The sequence below is a fragment of the Amphiura filiformis genome, chromosome 13 (genome assembly GCF_039555335.1).
Source record: "Amphiura filiformis chromosome 13, Afil_fr2py, whole genome shotgun sequence".
Classification (NCBI taxonomy): Eukaryota; Metazoa; Echinodermata; class Ophiuroidea; order Amphilepidida; family Amphiuridae; genus Amphiura; species Amphiura filiformis.
The window spans coordinates 48,608,370-48,624,543 of record NC_092640.1 but is presented as its reverse complement, the minus strand read 5'-3'; the positions used below and the strand labels follow the sequence as shown (position 1 = coordinate 48,624,543).

Sequence of the window (16,174 nt, the reverse complement as noted above, 5' to 3'; positions counted from 1 at the left end):
AACTCAAGAAAAAAAACAAAAATGACACAGATGACAATGAAACAGAACAGTGCTCAGCAGAGGTACCGGAGCAGGTGGGTGCTATACAGTTTTGTGACAATTTTAGCTCTTCAAAAGATTTAGTGCACCTCTTGTAAATGTAACATAGCATACGTTAATAATTAAAAAGGGGTTGAATTATTCAGCTTCAACATAGTCAATATCATACTTTTGATCACAAACTTGGCTCTTGTGTTGTGATATCTTTTGAAGAAAAACTTCATTTCTTTCATTATTTTCCAGCATATCCAAGTCAGTTTATAAACATCAAAAATTTATCATTTAGAGGGACACATTCTTTGATGACATAAGAAGCAAAGCACCAGGTACTAATTTAGATATCAATGTATAGAGGTGACCACAGCTACCCATAGATAAGATAGCAGTCATGAGCTTGGTGCTTTGTGTAATTATAACAGATGTAAGGGCGTGGCATCACCCACTGTAATGCCCATCCACCTTGGACATCCAGATAAAATACACAGGTGGATAAAAATAAAGTCGTGTGCATTTCTCATGTTGTAAGTTAGGTAATCTTATGTGTTTTTTTTTTCTTCCACAAGATGGAGTGGCTGAAATACCACCCTCCAACGAGGGAGAATTCGTCCCAAATTAAAGCGAACTTGAAAGCCACGTTCTTCTACCGCAGATCAAAACTAGTAAAGGAGGCACCTTCTATCACAAACCAACTTGCAGAAATGCCAAGATTCAGAGACAGTCCTGACCTGGTTAGTATTTAAATGGAGATCACGATCTGTCTCATGAATACCAACAAACAGTATCAACATGTGTGTAGGGTTTTTTTTAAAGCTTTTTCCTGCAGGGTTAGAATTCGACTTTATGAATTCAAAATACTGTTTACCTGTTCATAGTCCATCAAGATAGACTCGCAAAATCCATTGACTTTCACCAAACCTTGCCTTGAAAAATCAAGGCAAGTGTAATGTGAAACCAGGCCCAAACTCATGATATGACCATCTGGGGATCTGAAAAATCCCAGATGTTAGACTGGGCATGGATTAGGTTTGGAAATTCACCAGTCAGGACCGGCGGGTTTGCAGTAAAATCAGGCCATCTAGATGGACTACATGTTCATGATTCTAAACCTAAACATGTTATGACCGTCATCTGAAGGAGTGCAAACATAAGTTCCCCCCTTCCAAAAAAAAATGTTCCTATGTGACATATACATAGCATGGCTTGATACATTCCATAGGTTCTTAAGGTATTATGGTTTAAATTATTGATAAAGAGGTTTACCAGTTTTCAGGGTACTTCCTGATTTTCAGAGATTTTGCTTTGTTTATTCTTGCCCAAAGTAATTTATCAGCGGACAATATAAGCATGATGTATTTTAAATTAATTCACTTTTCAATTTTCATGTTTCAGATTAACTTTGAGTTTGACATGTTGAACCCCGGTTGTGGTTCAAAAATGTTGGTGAAGTGGAACCCTTACTTTAGACCCAAGCTAACACAGTTATCAGAGGAAGCTGCGAGGTTCAGTAAGTAAACATGAAATTTGAACATATGCATTTTAACAGCAAACGTTGTAGAGTTAATAAACTTGCTTAAATATAGATATTTTATAGAGCTTGTTGAGCTCCACAATAATCAGAAATCTGAGCTTGATCAGAGTAGCGGCTCAAAAGTTATGGCAATTTGAGTGTCAAAATATGACAAAATTGAAGCCTACTCTTCTTATGTATTGTATTGTTGTTGTTGTTTTTTTGACCCCCTAGCAAACTTGACAATGTATGCAAAAAATGTAATTAATTTTCACACAATTTTTTTTTTTTAAGTTCATGCAAAAGTACTGTTACATTGGGAATAGTGTTAGGGTGAAAGATAGGTGTGCAGGTATAAGAGCATCATTCCTTATTATTATTATTAATTTATTTCATATTTCGAACTTTAAAGTATTTTAGCTAAAAAATGACTTGAATATTGGTCTAAATCTTGCTGTTACAGATGATCTGGATGTGTTTAAATTTCTCCTGAAGAAACTTCCAACAGTGACCGCCAAAGGGTTTAAGAGCAAAGGATATGATGTGTTTTCATTCATAATGCAACGTAGACAAGTAAGTTACTCTTGAATCTAGATATATGTTCAGACTTATTTCCAATGGGGTCCATTTTGACAAAAGGTTGCAGAGCATGGCGCAGCAAAGAAAAACAATGGAAATAAGTCTTCACATGTTCAAATTTGTGCGGCAGTTTCTCTCTCATGGCAAAATTCTTAACAGCTCTCTTGAAGACCTCTCTCTTTTTACTTTGAATGCAATTAATTGATTGATATATGTTCCAGTCACAGATGGCATTGTAAAAGGTGTTAGAAGCAATGCCTTTGACACAAGGAACAATAAAGTCGTGAGCATTAGACTGAGTGCAATGAGAGTGAATCTGGGCAAAACTGGTAAATTGATGTCTCAAATGTAGCACGGTACTGGCATTGTGGAAATGAAATGGACATTATTGAGTCTGAGTTGACAAGCATCACATTGCTGGCAGGTAGTAGTAAGTAATCTTGAGATTCAGGGTTCTAGCCACTCAGGAAATCAAAATCCTGAAAAGAAAATGTCGTTTTTGAGAAAGTAAGTTTGTGTAACTGATTTGAGTTTGATTTTTGCCATTTAAGGTGGTACGACACCCCTGGGCCTTATTTTTAAAGACTTTTGCATTTTCTCAAAAGCCAAAGCAACTTTGGACAAAATGTCATATGGATTTGATTAGAAATGTTCCAAGGTTCTCTAAAATTGCAATTAAATTTCAGTACAGACAACTGTTGTGGAGTTGCAGTCAAAATGCGAGAAAATCAATATTTGATCCATAAATCAATAACTACTTGTCTTGAGTTACTAATTTTCCAGTGCAGAGATCGGATTCCTTGCCGTTGCCCCTATAATAATATACATATCTTACTTGTCATCAAGGTGCTATAAATTTTGAGAAAAATGCATAAATAGTCACAAAATTGGTCAGGGGTGTTGTACCCCCTTAACAAAGTACTCCTTTGCTTGTAAGTTTTGATTGCAGTAACTGAATTTTACCAAATAAGGAGCTGCTGACTCGGACTCATTATCTTAACCCTGACATGTTGCTGTTTTCTTGCAATAAGGGCCCCCCCCCCAAAAAAAAAAAGATATGTCTCAGCTTCCGTGGGTCCAAAACCCTAAGTGCTATGCAATTTTGTAAGTATTTATTTTAGTCCAAAAAGGCTATGCACTTTGCGGAAATTCTTTTTATATTGTAGAATTAGGCCTCTTTTTATTCTGGCTGCTTCGCAGCCAACTTTCACAATATTTTTTCTTAATGATTTTAAAAACTCAAAAACCTAAAAAAGAAATGCTGAATTTTTTAATTCGGCGGGAGGCTGAGACATTTAATTTTTGGCCTAAGCCACAAAAGTATGTTAAGTTTAATGGGACAATGTCACAGAAAATTGGGGGGACTTGTCTCTTCAAGTGAAATAAAGAGAACCTTGATAACATGATGATATCAAACCGACCATGGCGGTCAGATTGTTACTTGTTTTCAAGCCCTAATGTAAGTATTTATCTTATCTTTTCAGACTGGGACAGATGTAGAAGCCTTTGCAAAAACCAAAGATGTGATCTATGCACAGCCCTTCATTCTCGCACTGGGTGATGAAAATGGCAACCCAACTGAATATTTCATTATTGTAGACAACACATCAATTCCAGGAGGGACAAATGCTGTAGAGGCATTTGATCGCCTGTACAAAGTACATTACGTGTTCAACGTGCACTTTGCAAAACCAGTTCTCACATTCTTCAATTTTTTGACGGGCTGGTTTACGGAGTAAGCAAGAACATTAGGCCTACGGTAAGGGAGCTCTACTCCCAGATGATGCAAGAGCCTCAACAAAAAGAAGCTTAGATCTGGTTTTGTGGTTGTTTGACATGGGATGATGTACTTGTTATGATTCTACGAGGTATCTTGATTGTGGCTTCTTCTGTATCAAATCAACCGATGGTTTACGGGTCACTTCTCAGATTTGGCTGAAATTCATTTCTATAAAATTCATACATGAGTATTTGGCTAAACCTCCCCTTACCAAACTTGAATGCATTCATGTTGTATTTGGAATGCATTCGGCAGCATTGTGGTAGAATGCATTATGAATTCAAACAACCACAACCTATATAACCACAACCATAAGGTCACAAGCTTAGTTTTTGTTGTCGAATGCATTCCGAATGCAAAATAGCATTCGAGTTGCCCTCAATATGCACGAAATATTTAAATGAGTTCCGAATGCATTCTGAATGCATTCGCTGAATGCAGCGAATGCATTCGGATGCAAACGCCAATACATTGTTTCCTGTATGCATTCGTATTCAAACGAATGCATTCGAAATCAATCGAATGCATTCGAAACAATGTAATGCAATTGGAGCAATGGGCATGCATGTCTGATGATTCTTTTATGCTGCAGCTACTTGGGTCAATCTTACCTTGTTTCATGTGGTTGTTTGACGCTTTAAAAACACTCAAGATCTACTATATTTGTTGATCGTACGGGTGGTGATCCTCCGAGCCTTAATGGGATTCCCGCACACTGTGTGGCAATCCTCCGCTGTGGGAGGTTTAATTGCCAAACACTGTATGGTGATCCCCCGAGCCCTCGTCCGTCGCACACTGTGTGGCAATCACACATGGAGGCCGTATGTACATTATCTACAAAATGTACTAGTTAGGGGCTGTGCAATAATTACGAGCCCCCAGGGGGTAAAATTCCAAATAGCGCTCCAAAAATTGCTTGCTCCCCCCTCTCGTCCTGCCAAAATTGCTTGCCCACCCCTCGGCCTGCCAAAAATCACTTTGCCCCTCCTTGCACATCATGCCAATTTTTGGGATCCCAATTTGCAAACCTTAATTATTAATGGTCGAGCACAGCTAGCAGGAAAATTTGCATATTTAAGCGTAAATTTCCAAGCGTTTTATTCAAAAGGCACCCTATAAATGTGTGCCAAAAATTGCTCCCCCTTTTGCTTGCCCCCCCCACCTCTTGCTTACGTTCCCCCCTCCTTCAGCTCGCCAAAACTTTCTTGCCCCCCCATTTTACCCTCCCACCAGGGTGACATCCCGCTATCTCTAAGGTCCGCTATCTCTAAGGTTCGCTATCTCTAAGGTTCGCTATCACTAACGTGTAAAGTCTATGGAGATCAGAATCCCGCTATCTCTAATAGAGAAACAGGTTCGCTATACCTAAAAAAAGGTCCGCTTATTTAAAATTAGTGATAGCGAACCTTAGAGATAGCGAACCTTCAATAAATTAGTGATAGCGGACCTTATTTAAAATTAGAGATAGCGAACCTTATTTAAAATTAGTGATATCGAAGCTTAGAAATACCGAACCTTTTTCAAAATTAGTGATATCGAACCTTAGGTATAGCGGACCTTTTTCGTAATTAGTGATAACGAACCTTAGAGATAGCGAACCTTAGGTATAGCGAACCTTAGAGATAGCGAACCGTAACCCCCACCAGGGCTCATAATTATATTGCACAGCCGAAGAACTATAAAGTGTACAAATTCTCACTTACTTGCTTGTACTACGTTATGTATACGTATGTACATACATATGTACTCTATGTACAGCATACGTCAGAGATACATACATGTAGAACAGATACTATATACACCTGGATTACATCTGGCATAATATTACAAAACTGTAAATTTCAACAGGAACCCATAGCTATATGCAACAATGACCATTATATAAGCTTATAAGCTTACCTTAATTGTTAGATTCATGAATATTCTCCTCTTGGAGTACTAGCTGTTGCAATTAATACCATTTCCTATACTAATACTGCACATTGATCTAAATATAGTCCAGAGCCTTGGTGTGTATTTTATTCACAAAAAACCAAACATTTCCTGTGGTAATACCACAATACCAGCAGCTCACATCCATACAACCAGGAAGCTAGTGGAGACTATAACTGCCAATATCAACTGCCACTTTTGTAGCATAATTTGAAAAAAAACATGTGATGATCATGTGATCACCATTTGTGGTTGGATTAGAATGCAACACGAATGCAAAGATTTTTGTTGAAAATAGTCTAAGTCCTTAGTTGTCAGATCCGAATGCAAAAATACCACAAAAATGTATATATTGCATTCGAAAGGATTAAAAAAAATTGTGGTCTGTTGCATTCGAATGCATTCAAATGCACAATACCACAAAAAGCCACTACCACAATGGTAAGATACGAATGCATTCCGAATGCATTCTGAATGCAATAATTGCATTCGGGTTTGGTAAGGGTCACCCTGGGAACCAATTTACAGCTTTGTATAGGTTGTTCATAAGATACTGTTCAGATCATTTGATAAATTATGCAATGACACAAATCGTGCATGCTGAAAGTTGGAGAGTACCCAAAATTTGAGGAACCGACCTAAGATTTGGAATGTTATACTTTGCATGTGTGCATTACATCCATAAACAAATGTATGAATCAATTGCAGCCAAATCTGAGAGGTAACCTGTTTTGGTCGATTTGACACAGAATTCAATAGATAGATAGAATTGATAGAAAATGACATCTCTACAGAGTTCTTCATTGTGGATAGCACATGATGTACATCTATCCCCGGTTGAAAGACTGCCGAGGCATTTTGATTGCCTGTGCAAAGTTTACTATGTGTTTTGTATTGTACTGCCTTCCCATGAAAGGGAAGTATGGGACAATTTTCCCATTTTTGAGTGAGGTCAAAATTACATGAGAATTCTCCATATTATTGAAAATTTCTTATTGAAAATAATGTTAAGTATTTGCCAAAATTGTTCAGAGGTCAGCCACGCAGTGTGGCGACCGAGAGCGTACATTACGCAACGCTGGCTCACACACGGTTTCTTTTATCATGGACGCCACAACCAATCAGCTCGAATGTTTTTCACTTCCTGGTTTACAGACTTAACGCGAGATACGCGGCTCAAATCTCTGAACAACTTGGCAAATACTGTAGATTTTGAAATGCATGTACCACAATTTAGTACCTTGCAAGGAAAAAAATGTGATCAATGTTTGGAATTTTAAGCCTGAAAATGTTTTCAAGCTAGTAGCATGGTTTTTGGAATATTTGTTAGTTATTTGAAGATCTTTCATGAGTCTTGTAATGCCTTGGCTCTCAAATGGTGGTTTTAGGTTCATTGCAGCTACAAATACACATTAGCTACTACCGTTGGAGAGGCACCCAACACACTAGATTAAAAAAATAAGTACTCTGTAGTTTTTCTGAAAGTGGTAGATTGCAAACAGTTACAAGTTCAATTCACTTTGCGAGCAATGCCACTTGGGGATGAACCCAAAGCAGTGATGATAATAATAATAATGACGATTTAATATAGCGCCGGTATCCGCCTTTCGACGCTCAATGGCGCTTGACACAACAAGTTCAAAAAGATCTGAGAAAAAATATATCAACATGGTGACACAGTTCATAAGAAAAAGAGTCAAATACTAAAAGAGTCACTCTTTGAATGCCTCATTGTATAGATGGGTCTTAAGTCCAGATTTGAAAGTTGCGATATTGTCACATGTTCTTAGTGCTACAGGCAGTGTGTTCCATAGTTTAGGTGCACCAACTTCGAAGGATCTATCTCCCCAAAGGGTTCTTGTACGAAGCTCCAGCAGGCGTCCACTGTCCGTTGATCTCAACCCAGCTTTATCCGGAGTGAAAGCATCAACTAGATCACTCAAGTAGAGAGGTGCCTGACCATGCATGCATTTGAACAAGATCAAACAAACTTTGAAAGACACTCGTTGTTTAACAGGTAGCCAATGTAAGTCCGCTAACACAGGTGTGATGTGGTCAGACTTTTTGGTGTAAGTTATGATGCGTGCAGCCATGTTTTGTAGTCTCTGGAGCCTATTAAGTTGCTTATCTGGCAGACCATTTAGGAGAGCATTATTTCCATCAATTCTTGATGTCACAAAAGCATGAGTGAGAGTTTCTGCTGCATCTCTGGTCAAATATTTGCGTACACTTCCAATGTTGCGCAGTGATAAACAAGCAGCTTTGGACATGGACGTGATCTGATTCTCCATAGTCAATGAAGTGTCAAACATAACACCCAGATTTCTTATGTCAGTGGATGGTTCAATATAAGAAGAACCAACCCTAATGTGCGGAATGTTGACTTTCTCCAATTGCTGTCTTGAGCCAATGATTATAAATTCAGTTTTAGAGTCATTCAACTTCAAGCAGTTGCTTCCTTTCCACCCGCGAACATCGTCAATGCAGTTCTCAAGTTTGGCAAGGCCTGCATCAACAGCTTCTTGAGTAGGCTCAACAGATAGATATAATTGGCTATCATCAGCATAGAAATGATAGTCTACCTCATGCTTGCTTATAACATCACCTAAGGGCAGAGTGTAAATTGGAAATAATGCTGGTCCAACACATGAACCTTGCGGTAGGCCATAATCCAATGCAGCAGTGTCTGAAGTCTGGTCATTAATACAAACTAACTGGCTCCTGTTAGACAAGTAACTTTGAAACCAGTTAAGTGCGGTGCTATCAATTCCAAGTCTCTCTTTCATGCGCAACAGAAGTATTCTGTGGTCTACAGTATCAAATGCTGCAGAAAGGTCAAGGAGCACAAGCAGGGTAATTTTGGTCTTGTCCATTGCACGTAGAAAATCATTTTGCACTCGTAACAAAGCAGTTTCCGTACTATGGAATGCGCGGTAGGCTGATTGATACTTTTCATTCAGATTATGAATTTGAAGAAATGATGATAGCCTAGCTAGTGCGACACGTTCAATAGTATTTCCAAGGAAAGTCAGATTAGACACAGGCCTGTAATTTTTGAAGACATTCTGGTCCAGGTTCTGTTTCTTGATCAGTGGGTGTACATGTGCGACTTTTAAAATGTCAGGAAAGGTTCCTTCTTTAAGAGAACAGTTTGTAATCTTGGTGATAAGTGGCACAATGGCAGCAGAAGCTTTCTTGAGGAGTGTGGTTGGAATGGGATCGAGTTCACACGAAGTAGAGGGAGATTTGAAAATAATCTCTGAAACCTCTTCCTCAGTTGCTGGCGCGAATGTTGTCAAGCTGTGAAAGACAGGTCGTACATCCTCACAGGACCAATCATCGGCAAGCTCAAACCCTTTGCGAATGGTTCTTATTTTCTCTGTAAAATAGTCACAGAACTGATTAGCTAGACTCTTATCAGAAGTAGCATCAGGAAGCGGGGATACTTGACGGCGATGAAGTAGTTGATCCGCGATTTGGAAGAGACGTTTCTGATCCTTTGCATTTTCAATCAACAAATTGTTGTAGTAATGTTGCTTTGCTTTCCTTACAAGAGCATTAACATGTTGCTTTTGCCTTGTGTAAAGTTGGTGATCAATTTCCAAGCGAGATTTCCTCCATTTGTTCTCAAGTTGACGCCGCTTTTTCTTTTCTTTGAGGATTTCAGAGTTATACCATGAAGTATTTGGACGAACTTTTACAGAGCGAGTTTTTGAAGGCGCGTGTTTATCAAGGATACCTTGTAGTGTGTTATTATATTTCTCAACTTCTTGGTTCACATCACAATCAGAAAGGGTGTTGATAAGGTCAGAATCATTAATGTCCTTGCAAAAAGTGACAATGTCTATACTCTTCAAATTTCTAGCAGTGATAAGTTTTGTTGCGACTGGTGGCTTTTTTAGGAAAAGTTTGCACAAAATTGCGAAGTGGTCAGGTGTATCTCCGATGCCATCTACAACCTTCAGATCAGAGAAGATGACAGGATCTGATTGGCGGGTGATTAGTAGATCAAGTGTGTTGCCATCCCTATGAGTAGGAACATGAATGTGTTGCTCTAAATTACTTGCTTCCAGAAGGCTTGCAAATGATGAGGGCAGAAGCTACAGACAACCTGAAAATCATATGACTAGATTGAATTTTTTGAGAGGTAGGTGCAATTTGAGGGTCCTCAATTCAACTTCTAAATAATACACTGGTGTTTTTCTATTCTTATAATTAATTTTTTAATTGTTCCGTGGTCAGAGCTGTGCGTATCGCGTACACGAGTGTAAACACACAGGTGATAAACAATCACGCTGATTGGCTGATCAACGGTCTTGACAACAAGACGGTTTACCCATTGGTCATCAGCGTGTAAAAGGGGTGGAGACCTCACCACTTTTACGCGATCGCCGATCACCAGCGCGTACCTCGACCATGGAACAATTAAAAAATTAATTATAGAAGTTAAGCTGATGACTAATGAATCTCCACTTGTGTGAACTTTTTATGATTGTTGAATATATGGTTTTTATGTATAGTTAGTACATGTAAAACAGTGTTCGAATTAGAAAAATAATCTTGCATGCAACTGTGCATGTAGTTCAGAATCTCTACATGCACCAGAGAAATGTTACATGCACATACTTTTGCACAAAGAAATTTACCATTTTATGAGCCGTGATAGCTAGGCAAATAACCAAATATGTAGTAATGTTGGGGCGGGAATGGGTCGAACTAACTGCCAATATTGTCCATGCCGTACACATGGTACAAGTTAACTTTTGTGTTACAGTATCAGGACTTCAGTAAGTAATTTTGTGAAATAAGCTTAAACATACCAGAAAATGTAGAAAGTTACATGCACAAACCAATATTTACATGCACACGTGTGCTAATTCGAACACTGAAGTAAAATGTAATTGAATTGTAATTGAGAATACACTGATTTACTTCAGAAGAACAATAACCCTAATAATATAAACTTAGATTCAGATGATGTCCAGGGTTTTGTCGAATTTTGATAGTGTCTCAAATCCATTTGAAGGATTTAAAACTATATATCCGCAAAACAAATACTTTAGTAAGAACTGTAACTTCATTCCTCCTGAAACATTATCACTGCCAGATATGTGATAGATAAGGTATTGTCACACTGGGATAAGTGTGTGCGGACTGTTGATAGATGCAAGAATTATAGTGTATTATGGGGAAATGTAAGAAATTGTGAGCAGACAGAAATTGTGAGCAGACAATGTCCTGTAAGCTATTTCATTAAGGGGAAGCTCCACCCCAAACCAACATTTTGCGTGTTTTGTGCACTATTATAAAATTATCAACACTTTTTTGAAAAGTGATATATCCTGCAGAAGCAAATTGTCTGAGAAACTCAAAAATGGCATTTAAATTTCAGTAGACCACCCGGTTGTTGAGTTATCATCAATAAAGCAAGAAACCCTTGGCCTACTAAAATTTAAATGCCATTTTTGACAATATTCAGACAATTTGCTCCAGGATGCATTTGAAAATTTTGAGATAGGCACAAAACATGCTAAAATGGTTTTTTTTTGGGGGGCCTACCCCTTAAAATATGTATTGGTGTTATACAATTCTGATGATGGTATACTATGGTTTGCTATGAATTTGTATATATTGATTGTGTATTGATTATTGTATTGTTAACCAGTGCCATCAGCTCCGCTGTTTGCGTTTTTTTATATACCATTTAATAAACAATAAGTAAATACATTGGATTTGGTAAAATAAAATTGCCTGCAATTTGAAATAATTGATTTGTTGGTGTCATTTTAATTGATTTGTTAGTGTCATTTTTAGTTTTGAGTAGTTTGCAAATAAAACCACTCTTTAGAAAGAGTGGATGATTCCACTCTTAAACGAGTGAATAAGTTCCACTCTTTCCAAGAGAGTGGTAACGTTATCACTCTTTGCAAAGAGTGGTGTTTCACTCTTTTCGAGTGAATTGGAGACCACTCTTTTTTTCACTCTAAAATGTGTTGTCCTGCGTTTAACTCCTTGAAAGAGTGGAATTTCACTCCTTTTTGAGTGGGTTTTCACTCTTTTACATTTAGAGAGTAGTTTATTTGAAGTACCAACTGGAAAGTTTTAGTGATCATGAAGTGCCAACATGTTTGAGATAGTAAGGTGTTGTGGTGAAGCTTTATGTGGGTCCTGTGGGCAGCGCCCCCGGAAGCCCCTGAGTTTTAAGGTTTTTAAAGACCCAGATTGGGTATTTTCACTAATTTTTTGTTCAAGATTTTTGTGAAAAAATTATTAAAATTACCGTGCGCCACTTCGACTGAATCCAAGTGCCACAAGTGGCGCGTGCGCAGCCAGTTGAGAGGGCCTGCCCTAGTCTATTGATTTTATGCTGATACTGTTACGTGATCAAGTATATGGTAAAATGTATACATGTGTGGTTTAAAATACAAAAGTACATTCTTCATGTGATCATCTGGACATTGCATCTACGTATTCAACATAAGGGGTCAAAGGTCAACTTTCATTATATACTGACGTAACTGACCGACCCTCGTATAGTGAATGGTAGTAAGCTTTGGCAAAAATTGCATTGATCATTTCATAGCGAGCGTGTAGAAGAATTCAAATATCACAGATATATATACTTTTGTAGGGCCTGACGTTCTTGAGTTATGTTGTAAAGAGGGTGGAAACAGCAACACTTTGTAAAACGTATCTATAACCCATTAACAACAATAAATCAATCAGGTTTGAAAAATATATGATTTATAGGACGAACTTTTGCAATAATATATTGATAAAATTTAAATCGAATTCGACCAACAATACCTCGTCTACCCTTAAAGATATTAAACTGAACACTACACTTTTTTCGATACCGTTTTTACTGGATCGACCAGCTTCCTCAGCCGATCTGCTGTAATAATATCTTGAATGCAATTGGAATAGTCCTTTCTGATGATGTTATGCAAGTTGACAGTTTGACGTCATAGGGTGTTACGATGTAGTACCGCCCTTGGTCATCAGCATGTTAACACAAATATGACATTTGTATAGTTCTTGGTCACGGGTTAGTCTCGGTGTTTGAGTCCTTATGATGTGAAGAGCTTCAAGCACTTACCGTGAAAATTCTTTTTTGCTTCCCGTTCGAGCACATTGACGTTTTCTTAATCAATCGGGTGTCCTTGAGGTCTCACAACATGTTCCCTGACCGCTGATTTTAATAGGTGATTGGAATCAGGTTTGGTTTGGTGACCTTATATTTCACAGCCACAGACAACGTAACTGATATAATCGTTCAACAATATTTTATTTGATCATGATTATTTTACATCGTTTCGTGTTGTTTATTTTTGACAACTGCGATCATTGGAATGTCCATATTTGAATGTTGGAGTTTGCAAACAACATTCGTGCTATGTATACTCACAATCGCAACCTTGACTATGATCGATACCTCGAAACTAACGGTATTTTCAGTTGCAGTGTCTGTTCTTTTGTATAACTTTTATTCACATTGCGACGCATCGCGTTAATAAAATGCGTGTGATCCATTTCTTGTTAGTAGACTTGATACTTGCACGGGTTATATCATTTTCACTTTCAAATGTTTTGTAGCGTGTTCATACTATACTGTGTAACTCGATATACACGCTTCATGAATATCACGTTGTATCAACTAGTATTGTTCTACTGAGTTTTGTTTCCTTTCTTTCAAGTTGTGTATTTGCATAACAATCTACGAGTCCTTTTACTGCACTTGCAATGTTTCGAATTTCGTGTCATAAAAATAAAATAAAAAGAAACATATTCAACATAGTGCCCCAGAAAAAAATACCGGGTGAATGAAATTGGACATAAGTCGATAAAAAGACATAGGAATCAAATAAATTTAAATGTATCGCGTATCTCATTTTGTTGTGCATCATATACGCATATTTTACTTGATTCGGTTGGCTGGTTGCGAAGAAATTAACGATTAGGCTTACATGATGCGCGCATCTAGTGTGATTCATTCCAAGTGTGATCAACAGGCGCTTTTTTCATACTTGGTCACCCCTTCCTAAAGTTTGTGTATCTCATTAAATGTTGTCCTCATTATCTATTTTACAATCCGACGGTGTTATGTTATTCATGTTTTCACTGAAAATGTACAACAGGTTTGTCAGAGAAAATGTTGATTTCTGCAATTGGAAGCTTCCCAGCTTTAATTCTTTGTGCAAATATTTTATAACCGAACAAAATATAAAGCCCATTGGCAGTTATCCCATTGACAGTTAGTGCGTAGTGGGCATTGTGTTGAATGATCTTTCTTTTAAACTTGGATTGAAGTGAATTGACGCATGCGTTCTGTAATCGCTGATTTCTTCCCAACCAGTCAAACGATTATAAGATGCATAATAAGATGGGCTATGGATATATATATTTTTTTTTTTATTCTGATGCAAATTTCTCGACGTATGTCCAAATTCATTCACCCGGTATTTTTTTCGGGTACACCCTGTATCTGACAGAAATAAGTCAGTACAAGTTTGATTTGGGTTAAGTTTGAAGACTACTGTCAACAAAGTCATAACAAATAATTGTATTTCGTTTTAATTGCAATGAAAATAATAAAACACGCTTTTTGATTAAGAAGATAAAATCTGAATCTTTAATGAAAAGTATAATATGATTGACAATGATTCTATACATACAATAAAACCATTTGATTTAATAGTGTCCATCCATCTTTTGGGAGGTCTTCCACGTGGTATTTTTCCATGTACATTGCCCTCTAGCAAAATTTTGGGGTATCTGTCCCCAGCTTTACGTGGCCAAAGAATCGGATCCTTTTTTGTGTGTTTTTATCGGTGACTGTGTGCTTCAGCCCAAATGTGTCCCGTATTATGGTGTCACGTATTTTGTCCAGAGGTGATACGCCCATGATCTTCCTCAAGCACATCCTTTCAAAGACTAGGAGGCGATTTTCATCTTCTTTCTTAATGGTTCAGGTCTCAGCTCCATACATTAGGATGGAAAGTACTCGATCTTGCCACACTCCCCACTGTTGTGTGAAACCAGTCAGTTAGGTCGCCATTCACACGAACAGCACTGTTTGATATACTGTATAGTGCTTTGAGTAGCCTGATGATCTTGCTTGGGAATCCGAAGAATCCCATTGCTTTCCAGAGACCGTCCTGCCAAACTGTGTCGAAGGCCTTTTCAAACACTTTCACTATAGTGTTGGTGAGGCACAGATCGTTTGTGGTGCGGAAAGTCAATAGCTTTTCACCTCTGGCATTAATGTTTCCATATCCATAGTTTCCCATGACATTTGGCCATTATGAGTTGTTGTCTCCTACTTTGGCATTGAGGTCTCCCATTACCATTAGAATGTCTTTTCTGGGTTTTTTGTTTACTTCATGCTGTAGCTGGTCGTAAAAGTCGTCCACATTGTTTTCTGTATCTGCAGTATTGGGCGCATATACTTGGATGATAGTGATGGCTCCTGTCTTTGTTTGAAATCTTGCAGACATTATTCTTGCTGAGATGGGGTTGTAGCCTAGAAGGGCATTTTGTGCCTGTTTGTTGAGAATCAGGGCGACTCCGGCTCGGTGTATGGTGTACTTTCCCGCGCAAAGGATTTTATAGCCTACCATGGTGAATTCACCAGAGTCTATCCAGTGCGTCTCAGCAATTCCCAGTATTTCCCATTTAAAGTTCATCATTTGGTTAAGTAGTATTTCCAGGTTCCCTGTTTGATGCAATGTTCTAACATTCCAGGTCCCGATTCCAATACTTGTTTTTGTAGTTAGTAGTGCCACTCTTTCATTTGGTGTATCAGCAACAGATCGTCTAATTGGGGGTCGGCTTGGTGTTGGTCCCGCGCTGGGAGAACCGTCAAACCTTCCAGTTGGCTTTAGGGCTGCAGCGTCATGGTGCTCTGTCCTTTGTAGGCCCATTGGAAGAAGTGGTGGGTTAGTAATTTCAGGGCTTTAACCCTGGTGCTGTTTTGGTTCTTCATCATGAATCAGTTCCACTCGTATGTAAGCTTGGCGGGTGAGCAATCCTCTCCTAGCCACCCTGGTCTGTCCGTCACCTATTGAACAAGTCAGTTGGCTCACAACCCCCGCCACTTGAAAGTAGACCGGGATGTTTCTATAATTTAATTAGACTATGGATTTTCATGAAAGTGGTTTTAAATTAAAGCATATACTTAACAGATTTATTTAAGTGGAATCTTTAATTATATTTACGTATTCAATATTGCTTAAAACTACACTAAAGTTGTAGTTCTGTATGTGAAATAGTTAATTTCCCGATATCGTATTTAAAGTGCGTTTCATACTGGTCTATCTTGGGGGCTATCTCGATTT

At 38.1% G+C, this 16,174-nt stretch overlaps 2 protein-coding genes across 2 annotated transcripts; one reads left to right on the top strand and one right to left on the bottom strand.

Annotated features, from left to right (window-relative positions):
* Nucleotides 1–12: 12 nt before the first annotated feature.
* LOC140168472 (uncharacterized) lies at nucleotides 13–2,288 on the top strand. The gene is made up of 4 exons (XM_072191870.1): nucleotides 13–74; nucleotides 603–767; nucleotides 1,429–1,543; nucleotides 2,010–2,288. The coding sequence occupies exons 2-4, from the start codon at nucleotides 603–605 to the stop codon at nucleotides 2,132–2,134; spliced, it is 405 nt and encodes a 134-aa protein (XP_072047971.1). The 5' UTR covers nucleotides 13–74; the 3' UTR covers nucleotides 2,135–2,288.
* Nucleotides 2,289–15,139: 12,851 nt separating this feature from the next.
* On the bottom strand, nucleotides 15,140–15,760 carry LOC140167731 (craniofacial development protein 2-like). Its single transcript, XM_072191026.1, has one exon. The coding sequence runs from the start codon at nucleotides 15,758–15,760 to the stop codon at nucleotides 15,140–15,142; it is 621 nt and encodes a 206-aa protein (XP_072047127.1).
* Nucleotides 15,761–16,174: the final 414 nt, after the last annotated feature.

What these genes read in the sequence shown, in the direction of transcription:
- LOC140168472 (XM_072191870.1), top strand. Translation starts at nt 603, where the DNA reads ATGGAGTGGCTGAAATACCACCCTCCAACGAGGGAGAATTCGTCCCAA. An exon ending in TCAGAGACAGTCCTGACCTG is followed by an intron (nt 768 to 1,428) that starts GTTAGTATTTAA and finishes TTCATGTTTCAG; the next exon opens with ATTAACTTTGAGTTTGACAT. An exon ending in AGAGGAAGCTGCGAGGTTCA is followed by an intron (nt 1,544 to 2,009) that starts GTAAGTAAACAT and finishes TTGCTGTTACAG; the next exon opens with ATGATCTGGATGTGTTTAAA.
- LOC140167731 (XM_072191026.1), bottom strand. Translation starts at nt 15,760, where the DNA reads ATGGGCCTACAAAGGACAGAGCACCATGACGCTGCAGCCCTAAAGCCA.